The sequence below is a fragment of the Leuresthes tenuis genome, unplaced genomic scaffold, assembly GCF_036924035.1.
Source record: "Leuresthes tenuis unplaced genomic scaffold, fLeuTen1.0.hap1 SCAF_14, whole genome shotgun sequence".
Classification (NCBI taxonomy): Eukaryota; Metazoa; Chordata; class Actinopteri; order Atheriniformes; family Atherinopsidae; genus Leuresthes; species Leuresthes tenuis.
This window is the reverse complement of record NW_027325368.1, coordinates 4,496,343-4,518,754: the sequence shown is the minus strand read 5'-3', so window position 1 is coordinate 4,518,754 and position 22,412 is coordinate 4,496,343. Positions and strand designations below refer to the sequence as shown.

The window sequence follows — 22,412 nt, the reverse complement described above, 5'->3', positions numbered from 1 at the left end:
TCGTGACTCATCCTCCATGATGCAGGACAATGGTTTATACGCAACTACTCTAATAAATAGAGCTCAACTATTTATCTACTGAAGGCACCAGGTGAATCTCCGAGGCCAAGCTTTATCTGTATAGAAAACTATTACTTAAGGAAATCTGAATATTCTACACCAATAAGCCACATATCTCAGTAAGTAAGTTAAACAAACAGTGAACTGAATCACGTCAGCTTACTATAACGGAGCTGTTGTTCCGACTGCACTACAACTATAGTGAGACATTAAAGTAATGAATAATTTTGGTGGAATACTCTGAAGATGACGCGCACACAGACCTGCGCCATCTGGGCAGGCATGGCATCACACACAAATGATGCCACACAAATCGTGACTGGTGCATGATGGGGGCAGCATGTGCAGAAGGAGTTGTGCCGCCATCACTTGTTGCTCATTTGTTATATTGGTACAACATTTTTCTACAAGCCACACGTCCATCATGATTCTTATAATAACTTCACCGCAAAATGCTACAGACGCTGCAGCATCCATGCAGACACAAGTGACAGCGCCTGGAGGCTGTTGCGTAACAGTCACTAAAATGCATTTAAGGCCCTATAAAGAGATGCCATCAGGATCAGGAAAATGTATTTTAAATGACTTATAAATACAACGGAATAAAGCTCATTTTTCTGACACAAACACCGCGCCTCTCTCTTGGACCCCTGGGAGCGCGCATTGTTAGACAGACTAAACAACAAATAATGAGTGTATATACTCATTATCGGACATGTCGACACCCACCGCATTTCTCCAATTAAGTTTGAACAACCAATAAGGCTGCTGGTTCTCACACATCCCTGCAGTAAGATGCAAGTGACACTCTGAAACTAAAGTGACCAAACACATTCATCTCAAACAAAAACTATCCACACTGCAGGGCTGAAGAGCGGACTTAGTCTCCCTGTTCTTCTGCGTCCGCGGTGATTACAGTTGCAGTTGTGCGAGCCAGCAGAAGTCTCCTCCAAACTAACTGAACACTGTTACCTTGAGCATCTCCGCCGCTGGTCAGCACCGCGATGGATTTTCCAGTGCCGGAAAGATTCTCGAAAAATTTGCGGGTGTCCTGCCGCTTTGGTCCCGTCGTGCCTGCCATCTCCGCCCGGGTCTCTGACAGCTGATAGAAAGATGAAATGAACTCCTCAGCGAGCGGACCGGCGGCCACGGATAACACCGGATATTTGAGACAGGGAGGGTGGTGGCGGGAGGGGAGGGGGGGGGGGGGGGGGTAGACGTGGTAGACTGCAGTAGTTACCGCCCCCTCCGACACGACACACACACGCACTCTTCAATTATTTTTAATAATCCAAACTTCCACATTGTATCAGCAATTGGTTCTAATACCATTTACACATTAGACTATGGTTTCTTTCTTTCCATTCGAGATTAGTCTGTTGTGTCCAGCTGTGTCCCACATCTGTCAGCTCCGATCTTGAGCCTAATTAATTGCATTAAATTGACATTTTAGAATATAATACGTTCCCCCGGTCCGGTTCAGTTCTATTACATGTCATATATTGTAAACAGAAATAAATAAATGGGCATCAAGGGGAGCTTTACATTTATAAAACTTCCCTTGGCAAAGCAAATCTGTTTGGCATCAAAGGTATTCAGACTACAATTCTGCTGCCATAAAGCTGGACAAGGGAAAAAAAAAAAAGAATATAATACGTTTAAAAAAGAGATGAGAAATGATTTTGATAGAAGTAAATAAACTCTGAATTGACTCTATGTTTTTATACAAATAAAATATCCTTTCACTCAAATTTCATCCAGCTTCTTCTTTGAACTCTGAAAAAAGGATCAGAGAGATATTTCTTCATATTTTTTGCTCGAGCCGGGCAGCCTGACGTCAGTCAGGTATCCTCGTGACTGACATTTAAATCCACCAATGAGCGATCAGATGACCTACAGGTGGACGTTCCATCCGTATTACAATCAGGAAGTGATCCACTATCAGCATTAATTCAGAAGTTGCCTTATAATCCAAACAGCAGATGAATTGAGGGTTCTTACAACATGAAAACTTGGCATAATGCAACTCTTAAAGATTAGATTGTTGGATGAAATTATGTAATGGGAGCAACAAAGAACTGATTACAGGCACAAAAGTCTAAGATACTTCTAATTATTTGTACATGACCTTCGAGTGAGTATTTCTCAATTGTGTATTTCTTGTATCATAAGCTGCAGTTCAGATAATTTAACATAAAGCTAAAAATGTCACTTTTACTGTGTGTTTAAGACAATCTGTGACGTTTCACGGAGTTCACGACCTTCACTTATCCCTTGAGACTGGAAACATTATCTCATCTCCGGTAAGCATGACCCCTCACACCTGTCCACAGCCAGCAGCTGCAATATTTCATAAGATTCAAGACAAAAGCTTTTATTTGAGCGTAAGATGGAGCAGCTTTCATACAATACCTCAGCAGTGTGGCTGTGATTAGACACGAAGGGCACAGTGAGGCCATCAGACATTGGATTGGTTTCAGGTTTCTCTCTGCAGAATAGAGAGAAGTCTGGCTCCTGTGTGGTCTTATGACCTTTCTGCCATTCCTCACTTCTTCAAATTTGATGCCAGGATTCAGAATGAGGAAATACTGCAATGCCGCATGAATCTGGAAGTGTCTTACACTGTTTTACAGTGTATGTCACATTCAAGGTATGATTAAATCATGAATAAAGGTTATTAATGAAAAATTACTTTTGTTTAGGAGAACATTTCTCTTTCAAACAGAAATATTAAGGATGTATCTTGCTTCATTTTATCAATTTTGTTCGCGGCACCTTTACAGACGTTTGGATCTCAATAGAACAAAGTGGGTCTAAATTATCTTGGATCAGGTGTCTCTAAGGGATTAAAATAATTGAATTTACAAAAAAAAAAAAAAAGGGGTCCACAGAGGTTGCAAACCTCTTACAAAGCGCTGGAAAAGAAATTTACATAGCTTGTGAATTCATGTTGCATTCTGAAACTGTGCTTAATGATAATTAAATGGCTTATTTATTACTAAACATGCCAAAGAAAGCATAAACACACAGAGAGAAAAAATTATTTTCATCACGGTTGCTAAGGCTTTTAGCAAACTAAAGGAAAAGGGTGACACCTACTGGTAAATATAGGGAACTGCATATGTGAGTTGAGCATCAACTGGAATACATTACTTTGAGTTTACGCAACATTATCATTCACAGTTTAAATAAAACTCAGAAGCTGAGCAGCTCAATAAAAATAATTTATTTACAGTGGCATAAATCATAAATTAACAAGCAGCACTGGCAGAAGCAACAATAGAGTCGACAGCTTGCATAAAATGTGTGAGCGTGTTTGTAATAAAACACACACTGTGAACAAACTGCAGGTACTGGACTGTGTCACAGCTGAGATGTTTAATATGACCTTCACAGAAGAGGGGGTACTTCAAAGAAAAAAAGAAAAATCTCAAACAGAAAACTGATTATTTCTAACTCTTTACACACTGTCCTGATTCCAGGGTTCAGGATGTCAAATACATTTTGTAAGTGGAAAGCAAATCAGAAAGAAATTCAGGGAAGATTCTACAGTGTTTTCATCCAAGAAATGGCCTTTTAATATGTTTCTATCACAGATGTTAGAAAGCAAAAATACTGGAAAACTAATTTTTTTTTTGTTGAGATCAATATCAGGATCTTAAAGTTGGAAACAAACATTTGTGACTGTATGAGCATAAGCAAAATGAGAAGAATTTGACAAAATTCTTTGCATTCACCCAACAAGGACTCAAACTATTGAGGCTCCAAGTTAGATGACCGCCCAGCAGAGGACAGAAAGTGTCAGAAGTCACTTAGATATCCCAATTTCTAAACTTCATCATTCATTTTGGTTTCAAATTAATTCTTGTATTACTGTCTGAGTTGAAACACCATTTAAAGAGATGGTTCAGTTTCTATGAAGTGGATTCATATGAGCTCCCTATCTGTTGTCAGTGCGCTCGGCCTCTTTGTGCCGCCCTCCCCTTTGGTGTTTTTAAGAGTTCAGACACTAACCCACCCGTCAGGCCACACAACAGCACAAACTAACTGACAGAGGCAGTGTTGGCGCACAAACTTCTATGTTCATTGAGGCTAAATGGCCGCTTTTGTCACAGAAGTGTGAAAGCTTTGGAGGAGCCACACAACAGCTTCAGTGTCCTATCTGAAAAGGGGTCATCTGACAAGATAAAGTGGTAAAAATACTCTAAACATGACATGCACTTAGACTGATGGGTATTTTTAGCTTAGCCGCTCGTGCCTGTACCGCCATCTGCATCTACAAACGCAGACTGTGCTGGCTGCAATCTACTATAGGTAAAACAGTGTTTGGATAAGTTCCTCATCCATCCCCACGTCTAAATATCTAAGGTATCCTTTTAACATTTGAAAACTTTGGCTTTTTGTAACATAAAAAAGGGGGTGTAAAAGAAATACTTTAATTGTTTTGGAGTAAAACACTTTTTGAATCAGTACTAAAACTTTTGGATTCAAGACTAACATAAACCAAATGTACTCAATACTCAACCCGTCTCCCTCCTTCTCCTGTAGCTCTGAATGTTGAAATGTATTACAGTACATAAAAATGGACGTGCACCATGGTTCACAGCCAACTGTAGCACAATGGGGTAGCTTCAATGGGAATATCAGGGGAAGAGAAAAAAAACAAAGAAACCGAACGCCCCCTTAAAAAAACATTGCATTAGTCAAGGAAAATGCCAATACAGTGTAACTACAAACAAAATATTAGAAAAGCTTGCACTCACTAACATAACCATCATTTTCAAGAGTTGATCAACAGGTTGTGCAGCCTCCCTAATCACGAGGAAATCTAAAAAAAAAAAAAAATCCTGCTCATCTAATTATTTCATCAACAGCATAAAGTGGCAAATCACTCAATCAGCAGTGTGTGACACGAACTTTAAACTTTACAGTTAGACACCACAGAGAATCAAAAAGCTAAGGCATTATGCTATGTGTTGAGCATCTTAAAGTATTTACATGAATTGCAGTATTTTGCAATTTATATACAAAAACTTCAGTATGTATATTGCATCAGAATAAAACAAGATAAACCATTTGCCTTCATGTACAACACTGGGAGACACTGTACACGAGCGATCAGCTCCATCTTATTCATGCTGAGAGTTTGACATTCAACATTTCCATGGCTTATATTAGAAGTTCAATCTCTGAGATTTTACACTTTTACATGCTGGAGTAAAGACGGAGTAAGAAAAAGAAAAATAAGATGGGGAGAGAAATATAAACGCTTCCTCATACAGTGTTTCAGTTTGATTGTCCCCCTCAGAGTTACACGTTAACAGATTCAAGAAAATAGAAAGGGATTCAACAAATCCACAGTTGCCAGTTACAGTCAGTTTTGTGCACAATTATAAACTTGTGTGTATGAAATAGCACCTGATGAACAGCACCTTCGATGCACTGAAACTATTCCCAGAATGTTCCACACTGAAAAAATCCAATTTTAGACTGTTATGGTCAAGGGGTCTTTGTGTAAAAAAGTTGAATGAGGTTCTAAAAATTTGTTTAACTGGAACCAGGAAAGGGTTTACTTTTTAGTGCACAGGTATCTATACCAAGAAGAACCAGAAAGACTTAAAACAACATAAAAACTGTCCTTCAGCATGACAGAAAGCTTATAAGCCAGACGCGAGTAATGCAAGAGTGTCTCCTGCAGGCCAACGTTTCGAAATGAGTAGCATTAGCATGGAGTTTTATCGGTTGCACTTGTTTTAGAGGCAAAGCTGCTCTGGAGGCAGATTTAATGTCACTGTTTAAAACTTTTTCCTGAAAAGATTGTTCTGAAAGTTGGTAAAAACTAGACCAAAAACAAGCTAACAGCAACATTAGCATGTTTAACTACAGAGTTGAAGGGAGGGGTGTAACGCTAACATTTGTTACACTGCTGAAGTTGTACACAGGGTGTGGTTGCACTAAATCCTTTTACACAACAAGGGCTGTTGTGGTGCTAACATTTGCCACCGAGAAAGAATAACCTCAATGCTTTCTTTGTACTAAAGAGAGTGCCAAAACACTAATGATTAGCACCACGTATATATTAGCATATTTACATGCTAATCTTCATTAGAGCAAAGCCCCAGCAGAAACTTAATTTCTGCCCAATTCGATGACAATCCATTCAAGTCGCACTCTTTGTTGGAATAAAAACTGGTTAAACCATTTTCTTTAACCAGTGACATATTTCTGCTCTCCAATATATATGTTTTTGAGCTCCAAACTGCTGCTTTACAATACCACTTAGGGAAACAGAAAGGGTAATAAAAATATATGTACACTGTCTATACACATTCACCTTCATTCAAAAACTCATTAAATAGGGACACAAGTCCCGTGTACTGTAACTACAGCAGTTCAAATATATTAATTTTAAAATCAACATTAAGTACCATTTTGAAGGATTTTCTTAAAGATATTCTTGATTTTTTTTCTTCATAGAAATAATCTCTAAATTTCTTCAAAACTATAAATAACTGTAAAATATTTTCCATAAATCATCTTCAGGCAGGCTCTAAAATAGAACCATATGAAATAGAATCCAGAGGTTTCATTGCATTCATCTCTACAGTGTCACACTGACATTTGTTTCATACACACAGATACATAAAATAGTTGTAAAATACATCGCCTCAGAGACTTAAGAGTATCACAGTCTGATGTTTTGAGAGGGAAAACTGCAGCGCATTCCTACAGCAAACGCTTATGTGTATCAGGTGGACCAGATTGTACATAAAGGAAGGACTTACTCACATACTGTCATAAGTGGAAGCAGGCAACCCTAAAGTGCAACACCTCTGATGGGAAATAAGCACTGATTCCAGACTCGCATTTGAGAAAGGGTCAATCTCTCTAATGACACACAATGTTAATACATTTTTTCCAGAAGTTACGATGACGTCATTAGATAGATTAAGTGCTTCAGATCTGTGTGCTTCTGCTGATGAAGCTTCTGACTCTAAAAAGCCCAAAAGGGCAAAGCCGAGGCTTCAAAACAGCAGTTCACAAATCAGTGGGTGTTGTCGCGGTGGCCATGTCCACTTCCTATATACTGTCTATCAGTTGGTTTTACTGCAGCAAGCTCCAAGTTCAGAAAGTTACGCTCCTTGTCTGAAACATAGTGTTATTTCTCACGCCAAATTCCAGTGTTTTCTAAAAATACATGTCACCAACATCTCTTGGTAAAAATCCAGTGTGTTTGTAAAATTAATTAAAAGACATTACTTTCTACACTGGAAGTAAATGTTTTGTTAGATCCACCAGTCGATGAAAAAATACAGGCTCTTCTAAGCTTAATAACTTGGACTGAAAGTGTAAAGGAGATTCTAAAGTTCTCCAAGACGAGATGGATGCTTGCTTAATCCAAGAGCAAAGGCAGGCTTTGAAGATTAAATACGATTCTTATTCTAAATCTGATTGTTTGAGAACCACGTGCAAGTTTACAGAGAATGGTATCCAGATAAATACTGTAAAAAAATAAACTGATTAATCATCAAAGATGACAGCAGTGAAAAAACGTGTCCAACAAAACCACGAATCAGAAAGGACATTCTTCTTCTGCGATTAGCCCACAGATGTGTTCGCTGTCCGGATGGTTTAGTTTCCCTGTGATTGTTTGATGTCTGACTCCTTTTTTTGTTTTGTTTTTTGGCATAAAACATGAAACAAGATCTCAGTCAGTCTGATTGCAGTTCAGAGGGTTTAACACGTTGTCCTTTGTCCGTGGCGCCTCAGAGTTGGCTGGTGTGGCAGAGGAGGAGCAGCGTTTCCTTCTGCTCCTTCATGGCTCTCCATGAGCAGAGTAAGTGTCAGTGTTTTTGCACAGGTCCCTGTCTTACCTTGTCTCAACCTAGGCCACAGTCAGCAGAAATTCTATGAAAAAACAGATAATCAGAGGAACAATCAACAAGGGAAGTTGTATCAAACTTATCATTAAAGCAGAAAATGGACCTGGTGGTTGGAGAACTCAAAGGTGGCAAACTGGGCTGAAAAGTTTGCCTTCTTTGACTTTATCTAAGAAGTTGCTTTTATTATAATGGCCTTTTGGGCATTTGGTAATCTGTAATTCAGTCACTGTGTTACAGTGCATCTATGTTCATTATTTCTTTCCTGTTACTTCAGTACCTGGTCTGCAATAGAAAAATTTCTATTTTACAGTAATTAACAGCCCTGTTAACATGCACATTCAGGACCAAAAGCCTAGACTGACATCCAAAATAGGCACGACTTGATGCACCAGATGCTAATGCTAATGTTAGCACAGCGTCGGCGCTATCCTCTTGAGGACTGGTTATCACACTCAAAACCTGCCCTTAGTTGTGACAGTAGAGTGCAGACTGATCAGACGACAGTGCTCCAGTCCCAAATATGTAGTTCGAAGCCATCGGCAAGATGGATTCTTTCATTATTGTGATTTCACCAATCTCAAGAGAATCCAGCCGCCTTGCTGGATGAGGAAAGACACTGACCCAGTTATAAACAGGGCAGTGTAACTCCGTGTTTTGGCTTAAAGATAGACAGAGAAGCAATACCAAGCATGAGATAGTCAAGTTGTAACTTGGATAAAAAATTAAGCCCTGAGAAACACAAGGTTTATGAGAAATCATGAATTAGTGCAGGTGTACTAACAGTTCACTTCATAATGTACAACAGCGGAGAACATGTCTGAGTAGTCATTTTCATCTAAAACAGTAGGGCTTTACACTACAGGAACTACTGTTTCCCACTGCAGATACTCCGGTAGGACATCTTTCAATCCAGTTTTTATGGAGACCGCATAATCAGTGAGAACATATAAGAGGCTCTGAAAAAAGCTGAAGTCCAAGCAAGTGACATTTAAAAAAAAAAAAAAACATTAGCCAATCATAAACCATATTAGTATGATATTATATGATATTACATATCATATTTGTCTTATAAGTTGTGAACAAAAAGGAATGCAGCAACCATTTTTCACAGAGCCACACCTGTAATATTTAAATGATAAATGAATAGGGCAGCTGTAAATGTTCACAGCACAATATTTATTTAAGCTACTTTATTGATTGATGCTGTTTCTTAGATGAAGAAAAACGGAAAATACAATGGGTGACCTGATTAAATTGAAGAAGAGGAGAAGTGTTTTACTTACAGAGTTAACGTCACCATCTTGTGTCAGCATGTCGATTCCTGCGAGCTGCTCCAGGATCATGCTGCCGTCACTCACCTGCATCAGCAGAGCAGATAAAAATGAGCACTCCTGGATAATGTTATGTGGCAGAGCTTATTGTTAGGCTCATCTGACACAGTGACTGCATCACCTGCTCGTTCATGGAGCTCATCTGTCCTGACAGTGGGTTCATGTTGCCACCATTACCGCTCATGGCAACTCCCAGGTTCATGTTGCTGCTACTGTTGTAGATTCCTCCGGTGGGTTGCGTGGAGTACTGAGACTGGGACTGTTGGGGGTACACACTGAAAGAAAACCCGCTGAGTCAAAGAGAATGTATAATATCAAAAAGAAAAAAAAAAGACTCTGGTTAATAAATGGATGTTAGATATAAGGGTGCATCTAAGTTCTGAAGAACATGTCGCTACCTGTTGCTGGTGGAGATGTTAGCAGGCTGCGACCATCCGTTTAGGTCGGCACTTGGCTGGTAGCTGGGGGGACCTCTCTGGTTTGGAGCCTGGGGATGAGGCTGGGTTTGACCCTGGTTCTGTTGCATCATTGGGCCCTGACTCTGCCCCATCCTGGGGGACAGCAGGGGGCTCTGTGGGGTGGCAGCCCCACATGGGAAGCATGACACTGGATCCTGGTGTTGCTGCTGCTGGCTCATTCCTGGAAGGTGGAGCAGATAAGATGCAAGTTCAACTTGCATCTCGATAAACTAAGTTGTAGTTTTTGATTTATACTTAATTAACAACCCTGCTTCTACTCTATTCTACTCACATAATTATTTGGGGGCCTTACCAAAAGAATCAGAGAATTCAAGACAAGGCCAGCACCACAGCAGTTGCAGAAAATGTGACCATACTGATTTATTTTATGGATTAAAATCATAAATGAGGAGATATTCAGCCTTGTTAATTTGATTGTGAAAGCAGAAAATCTTTGGCACAGGAAATGATTGAATCATGCAATCTTTCATGACATCCATTTAACTTACAAAAGAAAAGAGCCACCACACAAAAAGGACGTGATCACCGCCACAGAAGAAAGCCACTACTGTACAGCCTCCAAGAAGCACACACAGACCACTGATGGATCGCTGCTGTGCTTTAATCATATACCTGAACTGCTGAACTGGTAGGTACTGTGCTGTGATGGCGGGCTCATTACACCGCTGTACTGCCCGCCTATATTTCCCATCATGCCCTGGCTTGCCAGAAGATGACTGGGGGAGAGAGGGGAGGAGAAGGGGCTGGAGGAGCCAGGATGAGGAGGAGGAGGTGGAGGAGGAGAGGGCAGGCCTGTACCGTAGCTGGAGGCCGGGTAGGGGAACTGCTGCAGGTTGCCCTGCGGTAGCCGTGGGTTGGTTCCGCCCATGGGCATCGGCGTAGGAGCGGCGCCCCCGCTGGGCATGTTCGGTGGCAGGTTGATGCCCTGAGTCCGCATCATCATGGCACGCTGCTGATGCACGTGCTGCTGCTGCTGCTGCTGCTGCTGCCGTTGACGCAGGTGGTTGCTGAGGTACTCACGCTGACGCTGGGCCAACATCTGGGCGTTTAGAGTTACCTGCAGGGGCAAAACCAGATGTGTCAGGACTTTGAAGTGCAAGTGTTGCTGAGAATATTTCAGATGTAATGAAGTAGGAAAAGAGAGCACCGTGTTCGTGTTTATAGCAACTGACCTGGGTCGGTACATTAGACCGAAGAGGTAGATTCATATTGGAAACTCCGCCCATCTGGTTCACCATTGGTTGACGGTTCTAAACAAGAAAGAGTGAAAGTGATTTTAAGTCCAAACTTAGTCTTTATCAAAGAGTTTAGTGACACCTGTTTTCTTTAATCAGCATTAATGGGAGTTAGTAGAAGTTTTCTTATTTTTAAGAAGCTGTTTTGTCAGTAATCTTTTCTTATAAAACGGCAAAAGAAAAACGAATTACAAATTAATACAATACATAAAATTACAAATGAATTGAAACACTGATTTCATATTTTATTCCTTCCTCAGTTTCGGGTTTAACCCATTCATTTACATCAGCAGGTGTATTATTGGCTCATACAGGCCAACCGTGTGCTCCGGTCTTACAGTTGAATAATGTATGGAAACTTAACTACCCCAGTTATAAAGTAGACTCCTGTGTTGCTTTAAAAAAGACTAAAAGTACATCGGAGTACAACTGTGTGTTTGCTCAGATGGGCTTTGAAATATAGCCAAATGTGTCTTATTGCACAGCATTTCAGACCAACTTTCTCAGGTTTGCATATTTTTAAAATGTCACTGTTTCCCCACTGGTGCAATAATCGTGTCTCACATATGATCATCCTGCTCAGTGTTGCCATTTTTACACAAGCTGTTTTTCCTCAACTTTCCACCAGGTGGCAGCTTGCACAAACACACAACATGTGCACTCAGAGACGCTGCACCCCGAAACACGATACAACCTTTAGTGCAAATGTAGAGAAACATAGAGGAGCTGTGCACAGCATCTGACAACAAGAATATCATGGATACTTCAAGGAGACAGCTTAGGAGTGTGTTAATCAGTCACTTAAGCTATGATAATGAGAGTTTGGGGTTATTTTTGAGTGAGCGTGTGATTTTGTGTGGAGATTGTGTGTTTATTGTTAAGTGTCTCAGCAGCAGGGAACTGCTGATTAAGCTGGAAAAGCTTAAACATGTTTGTTCTTTTCTGGCTGCTGCTGCTGTTTGAACTCGGCAAACCCTGCTGACCTGCCTGTCTGCACTGGTGCATCTCTTTTAATGAGAAAAATGTATTAATTTACTAAATGTAGGCTCATACTCGGCAATGAGAACGTTTTACTTGAATGGCTTTTTTTTATGGTAATGATGTTTGGTACTGGGCCAAAAGGAGAAAACAAGCAAGAGTAATTAAAAAAAAAAGCTGTATTCAAAAGGAGGAAGAGAGAAAAAACACATTTATGGTCATAACAATAAAGAGGGAATAGTCACACGATAAATATCTGTCTTACTGTAGAGTCAGTTCAGCCATTATAAAACATTCCCACCCTCAAATTTATAGATTTATTGTAAGATTATTTAGATTTTTTCCCTTGTGAAGAATGAAGGTATGAATTTTAGTTAATTTAAGTAACATCCACTTTTACAGAGGACAGGACAGATGAACATGTTTCCCCCCAAAAAATAAATAACTTGAGGTGAGAATCCCTGACTGAGCTGATACAGCATGTGACTGGCTATTTTAATCCTAAAACATCACTGCAATCCACAAAAAATAAAGGAGCTGATGCAAGATTACAGATTTTCACAGGTAAGCAGTTTGGGAAAATGCTTTCTTTGCCAGTTTGACATCTTTACATATAGCACAGCTGAATAAAAGGTTAGAACTTCACACTTTTAGTCTAGTTCGGACAGATGACAAGCAATGAAACCCAAAGAGAGAAGTTTATGATTCCCTTTAAAAATGTCTCATCAACATTAGCATCATTCCTTAAAGCACAAACGCTTTGAACCAAGATCTATTCACTGCAATGAAATTGCATCAGTCAATGACTTCCCTCTTTGAGCTGACATATTTTCACATCATTGGAGCTAAACAGAGAGATCAGAGCAACCTTCCACTTTAATATGACCTTGCTGCTAACAAGCAAATCATTTTCCTCTTTGTATTCATTTTTATCATGAATGGCACCAGCCATAAGCAACATGACCGCTGAATGACCCACGCGTGCTTTGTCCCCAACTGCTCAGCACCATCTACACGATTATGATCCAAAATAAAAAATAAACCATGCTTTGCTGCTTTCTGGTGCGACCGGGCACAGCTCTCATCACCAGCTGGTGAACTGGAGGAAGATACAGAAAATCTGCGTTGCCACCTACCAGCTGGGCCTGGAGTCTGTGCTGCAGCTGGAGCCTCATGTTGTTGGGTTGCTGGGGGACAATTGGATTGGGTCCCCCTGGTCTCATTCCAGCAGGCCTGGGCCCTGCCACACCAGGCATCCTCATCATCGGGGGGTAACCCGTGGGTGCCATCCTTTGAGGACCCATGTGACCACCCATGGATGGACCATGGTAACCGCCATCAGGAGGCATGCCACCATAACCTGGCTGACCACCGTAGTGTTGACTGTAGAGAGGTGGCTTCAGGCTGGCAGATGGGTCAGAGGAGCCCATGTACTGGTCCTGGTCTGATAGAGGACCCTGTAGCGGAGACAAAAGAAAAAGATTGTCTCTGTTATATGAAGAAAACCTTGTGAACAGGAACAAGAATGATAACAAACTTTTTTTGTATTCATCAATCACAGATAATATATGAACTCTATCGGTCACATGTTGTTCGGTTACAAGGAGCTCACCTGTCCTGCTAGTGTGGGGATTCCCAGCATCTTGTCAATTTCCTCCAGACCCTCATAGTCCTTCAGCACAGAGCAGAGCTGGTTCAGCAGAGCTCCTTCATCTGGCGGGCCCTCAGGACCAGCTCCACAACACCCATCTTCCTGGGGAATGCCGTACGGTGGCCTGCAAGGCAACTTATTGTAAGTAAACCTTGCTGTTTCTGCTCAGGCTCATACTTTAGGGTGGACTGAAGTCATACCTGCTTTGGTTTCCATAATGATCCATCATCATTCGGTCTGGCCATGGAGCAGTCTGATTGGGTGGAGCGTGCTGCTGGTGGTACGGAGGGGTTGCCATGTCCATGTCTGCAAAGATGGAAAATACACATAAGATATGAGAATCTGTCAAAGTTTCTGTCTGTCTGTAGGTTCAGTTGACTGTTTCTCACCATTGCCCATCATCTGCATGTTGACCATGGCTCTGGATCCAGGAGGGCCACCGACTCTTGTGGGGAGCGAAGGGTTCATGTTGGGGACCATGCGACCAACTCCCTGCCCCATCATTGGCCCTGCAGTGCCCCCGATCGGCCCCTGGGGCCCCCAACCTTGCTGCATGGAGCCCCTAATGCCTGATTAAGAAAAGAATATCATTTTGAATAATTTTACACAACAGCTACTGTAAAATTAAAGACTTAAGGGACTTGTTTTATAGCCGTATTTTTTCCAATGTTCTCCTGAACTAATTGGATAATTTTTTTAATGGCGTTAAAGTTACTTCTTGTTCTGCTTCACCTGTGTTGGCCATTGGAGCCTTGCTGGTCATGCTGCTGTGGGTTCCCATCATGCTTTGCTGCTGTTGCTGCTGCAGAAAAGTGTAGGGGCTGCTGTTCCTGTGCTGAGGAGGGAAAGGTCTGGCAGGACTGGGGCCCAGGCTGCCATCCAAAGACATGCTCCTGACTGGAGGAGCGCCTTGAACCGGCCTGGCTCCATTAAAGCCTGCTGGGATAAAAAGTTGTTTTCTTTATTCATATCGTACACTCAATGTCCTGAGATACGAATGTGATGAAGGTATCCTTATTGTTTCATAGAGATGATAAAGATTTTATACATATGAACCAGGTAAAACCCAAAAAGAGTCTAACTGACTCAGGCAAACACAGTGTTGCAGGCGTACTTGCGGGGCCGATGGGAGGGAAGGCTCTGTGCTGGCTGGGGGAGCTGCTGCTGTCAGTCATCTGCAGTATGTCACTGATGATGGTCTGTTTGTCCATGGAGGAGCCAGGTGGCACAGAGGAGGAGGACGAAGAGGATGGTGGCTGACTGGGGAACAGCTGCTGCTGCTGCTGCTGCTGGCCGCCACTTTGTAGGTCCTCCAGCAGGTCTTCCAGCTCACTGGCCTGAGATCAGCCACAGGGAAAAACACTCGGTCAGAAGATAGATTCACAGGATAAAAAGATACAAAAAAAGCACAACTTAACGGCGTCTAACAATAGAACCAATGTGAACCAAATTCTAAAAGGCAAATATTCTTAAACTGGACTCAATTACATTTGAACTGTGTCCATTTAAGTTTGAATGATATTTACAGAGTTGTCTACTGAAAATGACACTGATTGCATTTCGTTTTAAAACCAAACTCCACATAAATCACAGACTTTCACCTTGCGATCCTTAATTTAAAGCACAAACAAAGATTTCACAAATATCTCAAGTGCAGTTGGAAAGACTCAGAAGCTGCAACTACATTTGCAACAAAGATGCATTTACATCTTTACTGATACTTCTATGTTTAAAATATTCACACAACATATGGCAGTCTTTATTTAGTTAATTACTGGTGTAAAATCACATGGGTTTAATTACTAAACAAACAACTAAGTAAATATTAAAAAACTTAAAAAGCAAAACATATTATACAAGTCTGATGACAACTTAGACAGAAACGGAAATCCCCCTCAGTAATGAAGTGTAACTTAACCTACCACACACACACACACACACACACACACACACACAAACACACACACACACACACACCACTGACAGAGATGGTTTCCTCCGGCCGTTTGGCTGATGAATAGAGGAGGAGCTAAAAATAAACTGCCGGCACTAATGAGGTCATGTGTGATGTACAGTAGGACACATAGTCACTGCTCTATAAAGAAGTGTACACACACACACACACACACACACACACACACACTTTGCTGAGAAGAGATTGGCCGCATACCAAACGCAACATGTCAAATTTTTATAGCGAACAGAAGCATTCTTCTTCCTTCCACGAGTGCTAAAACACTAATTCTCATTGAACTCGTTAGCTAAAGCAGCGGTTTGCTGTAGCGTCAGACACTCAACAGGTAGCAGGTCGGTGGGGGAGGGGTCACAAGCTTACTGACCCCGCTGTAGGTTTCCACAGCTGCTACAAGACAATGACGAAAAGCCACATCTCACTGGGGGTTGACACCGCAGCATTACAGGGAAAGGCCGTTGGTTTTAATGCAGATGCTGCTGCTGCCCTCCTCATGAACAGACATTTACACACTCGCACAAAACAATATCACATGCACTGAAAGGTGCACATACTTTAAAAAGCAGGTACACAACAGTGTATCTGCTCAATCTGCATCTTCAGCTCATTACTACAACACTATACTGTTTTCATTTTGAAATTCACCTTTCTTTTTAATATTTGGCAAACTATTTGATAAATGAAATTTGTCTTTGAAAACAGTCTGCATTGAAGGTTTGCCTTACATTCGTTAGCTGACACGTCATTATCATCACCACAGGCTGAACATCCGTTGAACAACAAGCACCTTCCTGACCGTACAGCTAACTACAAACCGGATCCTTCCTGGATGGAAGCCTGTGAATGGCTCCGTTCCTCTCTGGCTGCAGCCTCCACTGCTCTGGAGGCACAGCGGTTGGAAAGAAGAGCTCATTTGTCTCAGAACCTGAACCTCAGCCATCCTTCTTTTTCACCTAGAACCGTCTTTGGCTATGCCATTCTACATAAAAGAGCTTGACAACTCTATGAACTGGCTACACCTAGAGGAGTCATGGCTAGTTTCTCAGACTTTTAACATGCTTCCCCGTTTCTCCTCCTTCTCGCCTCTCCGACACGCGTGCATCAGATGATGGATGCCCAGAGAAGAGGCTGAGAAGCAGATGATGTATTGTCTGTTGGCAAACACCACCAACTCTTCTGGGAGGATTGTGCACACATGTATATTTCAAACACACTGTATTTACACACAAATGCACACAAACACACCTACATACTGTATATACTAAGCCAGAGCAGCGCAGCTCATCTGCACTTCCTGAAAGCTCGTGTTCACGTACGGTCTGTAACACTTTTGTAACTACGAGCTACATACACACAGAAGCTAAACACAGTTTTTGAAAGTTTTTCCTAACATAATCCTAGAGTTTTTCCTTTTCCTCACTCACACACAGTGGCTCACATGTCTAAGCCTTAAAAAATGCTTCTTTGCCTCCTTTATGAAGTGGAACACACCCCACTCATCAGCTGCAGTGCACTGGAAGGCTGTTAAATGCGTCCATATGTCTTTTGCATAGTAGACAGACTATAATCTTTACAAGAAATGCAACAAGGGGACGGACCAAGGTACTTACAAGCTTTAATCAAAGTCTGTTGATGGACACAGACCTCCGACTTAATCAAGCAAAGGTGGCTTGAACGGTGTAAAAGAATTCTCATAAGTTCATCATCGTGATTGATCATTTTACGTATCATTTCATAGAGCATGATATTCATTCTCTCTCGGACAGGTTAACCTCTCACAATCAACTCATAAACTTTCAGAAGACCAAGGCGAGGGGTTTGATGAGCCCACAAACCAACGGTAAGGTGGCTACAAACCAAATATTCCATGGTTTAAAAACATGCACATTTCGATCAATGCTGGGATATTTGCAGAAAAATGCTACCATAGCATGCTAATTACACTGAAGTAAATCGAAGCATATCAAACCAGCCGGTGGTAACGACGAGGCCTGAGTGTCTTGATCTTTTTAAAAATAAATGCCAGTAAGTAACAGAAGGTAAGGATGACTCTTTGGTTGAAGAAGCTTCCTAAACTATCATAAACTTATATTATATATAAATTAAGGGCCCATTATATATTTAATGGAGGAGTGCTATCAAGATACAAATTTCAGGACTCACAAAGTCAACGGCATTAAACGTGACATTAAGGCTCCCAATTCTAAGTATTTTCTTCTTTATTAGCGGCCATCATACACTCTGGGATTCCTTTTCTTTAATCCGCCAGTAGTATATAAATGTTCAACCCTCACATCTCTAAAGCAAGAGCTGGCAGAGCAGCAGTTGCTATTTTTTCCTTGATGAATTGCTTTAATATTTACCTGGTCAGCCAAACTGAAACCTGCCTCCTGTTTCTCTGTCTTAATGTTGGACAGCTTTAGTCCCTCTCCAGGCTCCGTCTTGATGGCTTTATCAAGAATGCCGTTATCATCCCTGTCCAGAAGATAGCGAAGTAGTGCATTGTCCTTCTTTTTGGGGCTACCTGGCTCCTGTTTTATGCAGAGTTCACCCAGAGCAGCCATGCTATCCCCTGAGGCAGACTCTGGACCAACAGGGTCTTTTCCAGTGGCCTCAGCTGTTAGCTTTGCCAGCTCCACAGGTGAGGTGCTGTTCTGCAACAACCTGTGGAGAATTTTGTGTTTCTCCTTTAAAGAGGTGGACTGGTGATGTCCTGCCCCACCTCCAACCCCACCCAGCTGGTCCTTACAGTTCTGGTCATCCCCAAGAGGCCCTGATGGTGAGCAGGGATCAGAGGGTTCTAACTTAGTGGTGAGGAGCTGGAGCAGCTTGGTGTGCCCTTTGGTGTTCAGATTGTGGTTTGGGCCATCGCCAGCATCTCCAAGGCTTCCATTACCTCCCAGGCCATCAGGATCACCATCTTTCTCCTCCCCCTGCACGCCCTCCTGGTTGTGGGATGACAACAAGTCTTCCTGCTCCTCAAAAGTTCCAAATAAATCAACCTCCAAGCTGGGATTACTCTTGGCCAGTTGGCTACCAGTGCTGGTGCTGTGAAGGGGACTCTTAAGGGCAACTGGCTTTCTGTCAGGTGACTCCGGTTGCTGTCCCTCGGTGAGTCCCTGGGAAATCCTGTGGCCCTGACTGAGAGCCTGTAGTGCACTAAGGGAGTTAAACCCTTGGCCATTTCCTGTGCTGCTGCATACAGATGATGGAGAGTGGAGGCCAACTGCTGGAGAGAAAGAGCCAGGAGGCTGTTGGGGAAGGTGAGGGCTACTACAGCTGCTGCTGGCCGCTGTGTTGGGGCTCTGGCGATGACGTGGAGACAACATCGCACTCTGGGCCCCTGAGGTGACGCTTGGGCTTCCCTGGGCAGAAGGGCTGCCCAACTTGAGTGCATTGCAGGTTCCCTGAGGCGTGGGGGCCCGTCCCGATACTGCCCCAAAACCACGTCCAGGGGTGCTGGAGGCTGTTGTGGAGTGGTGGGTGTTGCTGGTGACACTGGCATCAGGGGAAGGGGAGGGTCCACTCATGCTTGTTGGGGTCATTGGCTTGACCATGTCCTGGCCACCAGGCATGTCTGTAGACATGCCACTGAGGTTTTCCCTTGAAAAAAAGGAAAAGCGAGATGAAAAAAGGCTTATAGTGGTACTTTATACACAAGTGTGAAAACAAACACACAAAGCTGTCGCTGTACTGAGTGCTGGAGCGATAACACTGAAAGGGAAGCTTGTGAAAGTAAAAAGGTCAAGTTCTCGCTGCTGACCCCTAACACTGTGAGTAACAGATCTGGCATTGTTTTCTGACTGCCGTCCAAATCCTGATCAGCAGTTGGACGCAGACTGAGTCGTCCCTGTGGGTGGTGGAAGGGATGCTGTAGGCTGACGAGGCTCTGAAGACTAATTACAAGGCAAATGCAGTAGGGTAAGAGTTACTGAAGGAGTTGTACCTCTGCAGGATGTGCAGGGACATATAGAGCTGTGGTTCATTGGTGGCTGGAGCTCGGACCAGTTTGCTCTTCGTTTGGGCTGAGACGATGGTGCCGTCTGCCAGGGAGAACCGGTAAAGAGGGCTGAGCGAATGACCATTCCTTAACACTGGAAGGACACCAACAGAGAGGGAAATTGCACTTACATGAAAAGAATAAAACAAAACAAATAATTACAGCACATGAATGAGAACAACAAAGTAAAACAGCTTGTTATACCGCCAAAAGAAAAATACCGATACCGTCTCTGTTATATTTGATCATTAGATAGAGACTCTTGTCTTTAGGTAATACCTTAGAAAGGATGCAATTACACAATTGGAATTTAAGGACAAAAGGCACCACTAGGTTTATATCTAGTCATTTAAAGAAGGTGAGGGTTTACTTTTTACCTTCTTTCTGGTGTTTCTTGGCAAAAGACATCTCCCCATCATTCTGCAGGTGAAACCTCTGGATACAGCGCCGGACCAGGTCCTCCCAGCCCGGCTTCATAGAGGCGCGCAGGAGACTGGTGTCCAATGATGTGATCTTACCTGCACGCGTAGAATATGGCATTAATGCTTCAGGTTTCTAGCCCGCAACTACTACTCTGACAGTGTCTCTGAGTAAGACACTTTACATGTGGCAATAAGTAGGCTATTTTGGTCTGTTTAAATTTAACTGCCTCACATCAGTCCAAACTTTTGGTGACAAAATGTGCAAAAAGAATTAGAGACATCTTGTGTCAAAGGAATGTTTGTGTCTGTTTTAGGGGTTTTAGGACTTGATGAGGTAGAGGGTGAAACCAGATAAAATGACCCAAACAAGGTTGTTGTTATTGAGGTTTCTTAGTTGAGCATGGAGGGTAACGTAAAGCTCATCATAGGAAGCAGAGGTTAAGTAGGTGTGACATTGCAAATGTCACAGAAAACTAATAAGGCTGTAGAGATGATCAAGTATAGAAACTTTCAGAAAGCTTTTAGGAAGCGATTTTAGGCAATGGCCCATCTAAAATCAGTTTTAGCCCACCAGCGAGCTAAAATCGGTTGTAATTTTAAGCTGCAGGGCAGCACATTCTTATTCATTTCGACGTCATACAGAAACAGATCCACAGAGTTAGATAAATTCATGCAAAACCGTAACCTTAAATCAAGTAAGAGATTTTAGGGCAGAAGGTGAGGGATGTGCAGAAAAGTGTTAAGCTGTCTAAGACACTTTTTGTAGCCTGAAAAAACTTGGATTGTTGTGATAAGCCTGCTCACTGTTCTCACCCATCATCATACTTTATGGACTGACTAAGTCATTGAATTTTAGATCTATAACTTACCACATATATAGGCTATGTGGGGGGTATTTGGGATTATGTCATGAGGTTTCATGTCTCCTGGTCACATGGTATCTGCACTAACAGTTAAACAATGGCCTCCCTCAGCTTTGGGCCTCTAACAGCAGTGATGTTTACATCCATCTTCATTCTCCCATTTTAGAGAAGCAGACGACGAACTTAACTTAACGACCTACTTAATTGATCCCACAACACACTAACAGCAGAGCCTCTCTCCTCAGACCTACCTTGAAGGTCCTGCCGTGTGGTGAAGCTCTCGTAGGCTGGGGTCACAGGTCGCTCTTTGACGGGGACTCTTCTTGCCACACATATGAGACAGGACTGGAAGTCTGTGTGTTTGAAGAAAAAAAACAGCTTTAGTGATTCTTGATGGCACGTCCAGGGTAAAGTAGCATAGTTGTTCAGTTTAGGCATGATGTGTGCAGCACTTTCACCCCCCAAGCTTACCCTGAATCACCCAACACTGTAGTACAGAGAAAATGTGGCTTCATCAGACCACATGACTGAGTCAAATCTCTTCCTTTTTACTACGTAGCTCTTTAGTCCCAATACCTTGAGTTTTTCTTTAAATTGTGTTGGTGGTTGGTTCTTACTTTCACTGTCAGATATTGATGTGAGCTGATTTTATTTAAGTAGATTTAACAAAAGGTTTCTGCATCTCTTCCTTGAAGATGATGGTTCGCGGGTTCCAGCTTTTAACATCGTGTTAGACGGTTCTTTGAGAAGTTTCAGCATTATTTTGTTTGTTTGATGCACACAAATATCTTTTTAAGACCACAGAATGTTTCTGGATGTGTAAGGACTGAGCTGCTTCAGTTAGGGTTAAATAGCTGAAATATATTAAACACTGCAGTACTTCTCCAATGGGAGGCTCTTACCTGCTTAGTTAAAGCCAGGAGGTTTTTTTTTTCCTTCATCTTTTTTTTGGCCAATGAATCTAAAGATATGGATGAAAGGCTGTTGCATACAGTGACACTAATCCCAACTTTGTTTGGGTTCTTTCCCCCCATCATTCTCTGTGTTTGTAGGTAACTGTGAGCTCACTTTCCCTCTCCTGGGTGGTCTTTTTTCAGGCTTCAAATTTGTCCATTAAAAACACACAGCAAGCCACCTGCCCTGTTTCCTTTGGCATCTACGTGATTTCAAAATGTATCTCTTAATAAAATGAAATCCTGAACAACAGCCATGTCCTCAGTAAAGGCCTCTATGTCTGATGCATACATTTGTGCAGATGTTCCTGACACAGCAGCAATCACGTGCACCTTAACTCAACTGGGACCTCGTACCTCCTTTCCAGGAGAGCTGTCCCATCCAGCTGCAGCACTAGAGGCAGATTCACCTTTTGCCTTTGCCTATTTTGTAATTTTACCATCAGGCCCACATTTTGTTCACATCAAACTCGGCATCAATGTCATCTAAACTAAAGTCAGCCTCAACCTGCATCCCTCAGTCTGTTCACCACAACCCCCTCCGAATGTAGGGGAGAGAGATTGGCACAATATCTGGATGTCAGA

The 22,412-nt window shown here is 42.3% G+C and overlaps 2 protein-coding genes across 13 annotated transcripts in view; both read right to left on the bottom strand.

Moving 5' to 3' along the window:
* The window catches only part of LOC140268409 (ATP-dependent 6-phosphofructokinase, platelet type-like), a 55,502-nt gene extending 54,266 nt beyond the window's left edge, over positions 1–1,236 (bottom strand). For all 5 annotated transcript variants that reach the window (XM_072363247.1, XM_072363249.1, XM_072363250.1 and 2 more), the window contains exon 1: positions 1,033–1,236. In XM_072363247.1, coding sequence (XP_072219348.1) covers positions 1,033–1,141 — 109 coding nt within the window. In that variant the 5' untranslated portion in view covers positions 1,142–1,236. The remainder of the gene's footprint in view (positions 1–1,032) is intronic.
* Positions 1,237–3,271: 2,035 nt separating this feature from the next.
* Positions 3,272–22,412, bottom strand: part of LOC140269523 (nuclear receptor coactivator 2-like) — a 58,552-nt gene continuing 39,411 nt past the window's right edge. For 3 of the 8 annotated variants that reach the window (XM_072364664.1, XM_072364663.1, XM_072364665.1), the window contains 16 exons: positions 21,126–21,227; positions 19,967–20,107; positions 19,536–19,683; positions 17,953–19,192; positions 14,732–14,954; positions 14,350–14,556; positions 14,007–14,186; positions 13,818–13,923; positions 13,579–13,741; positions 13,103–13,423; positions 10,926–11,003; positions 10,366–10,810; positions 9,673–9,913; positions 9,396–9,564; positions 9,227–9,301; positions 3,272–7,968 (listed from right to left, as the gene is read on the bottom strand). In XM_072364664.1, coding sequence (XP_072220765.1) covers positions 7,957–7,968; positions 9,227–9,301; positions 9,396–9,564; positions 9,673–9,913; positions 10,366–10,810; positions 10,926–11,003; positions 13,103–13,423; positions 13,579–13,741; positions 13,818–13,923; positions 14,007–14,186; positions 14,350–14,556; positions 14,732–14,954; positions 17,953–19,192; positions 19,536–19,683; positions 19,967–20,107; positions 21,126–21,227 — 3,851 coding nt within the window. In that variant the 3' untranslated portion in view covers positions 3,272–7,956. The remainder of the gene's footprint in view (positions 7,969–9,226; positions 9,302–9,395; positions 9,565–9,672; positions 9,914–10,365; positions 10,811–10,925; positions 11,004–13,102; positions 13,424–13,578; positions 13,742–13,817; positions 13,924–14,006; positions 14,187–14,349; positions 14,557–14,731; positions 14,955–17,952; positions 19,193–19,535; positions 19,684–19,966; positions 20,108–21,125; positions 21,228–22,412) is intronic. The other 5 variants (XM_072364667.1, XM_072364668.1, XM_072364670.1 and 2 more) reach the window with 4 other exon arrangements.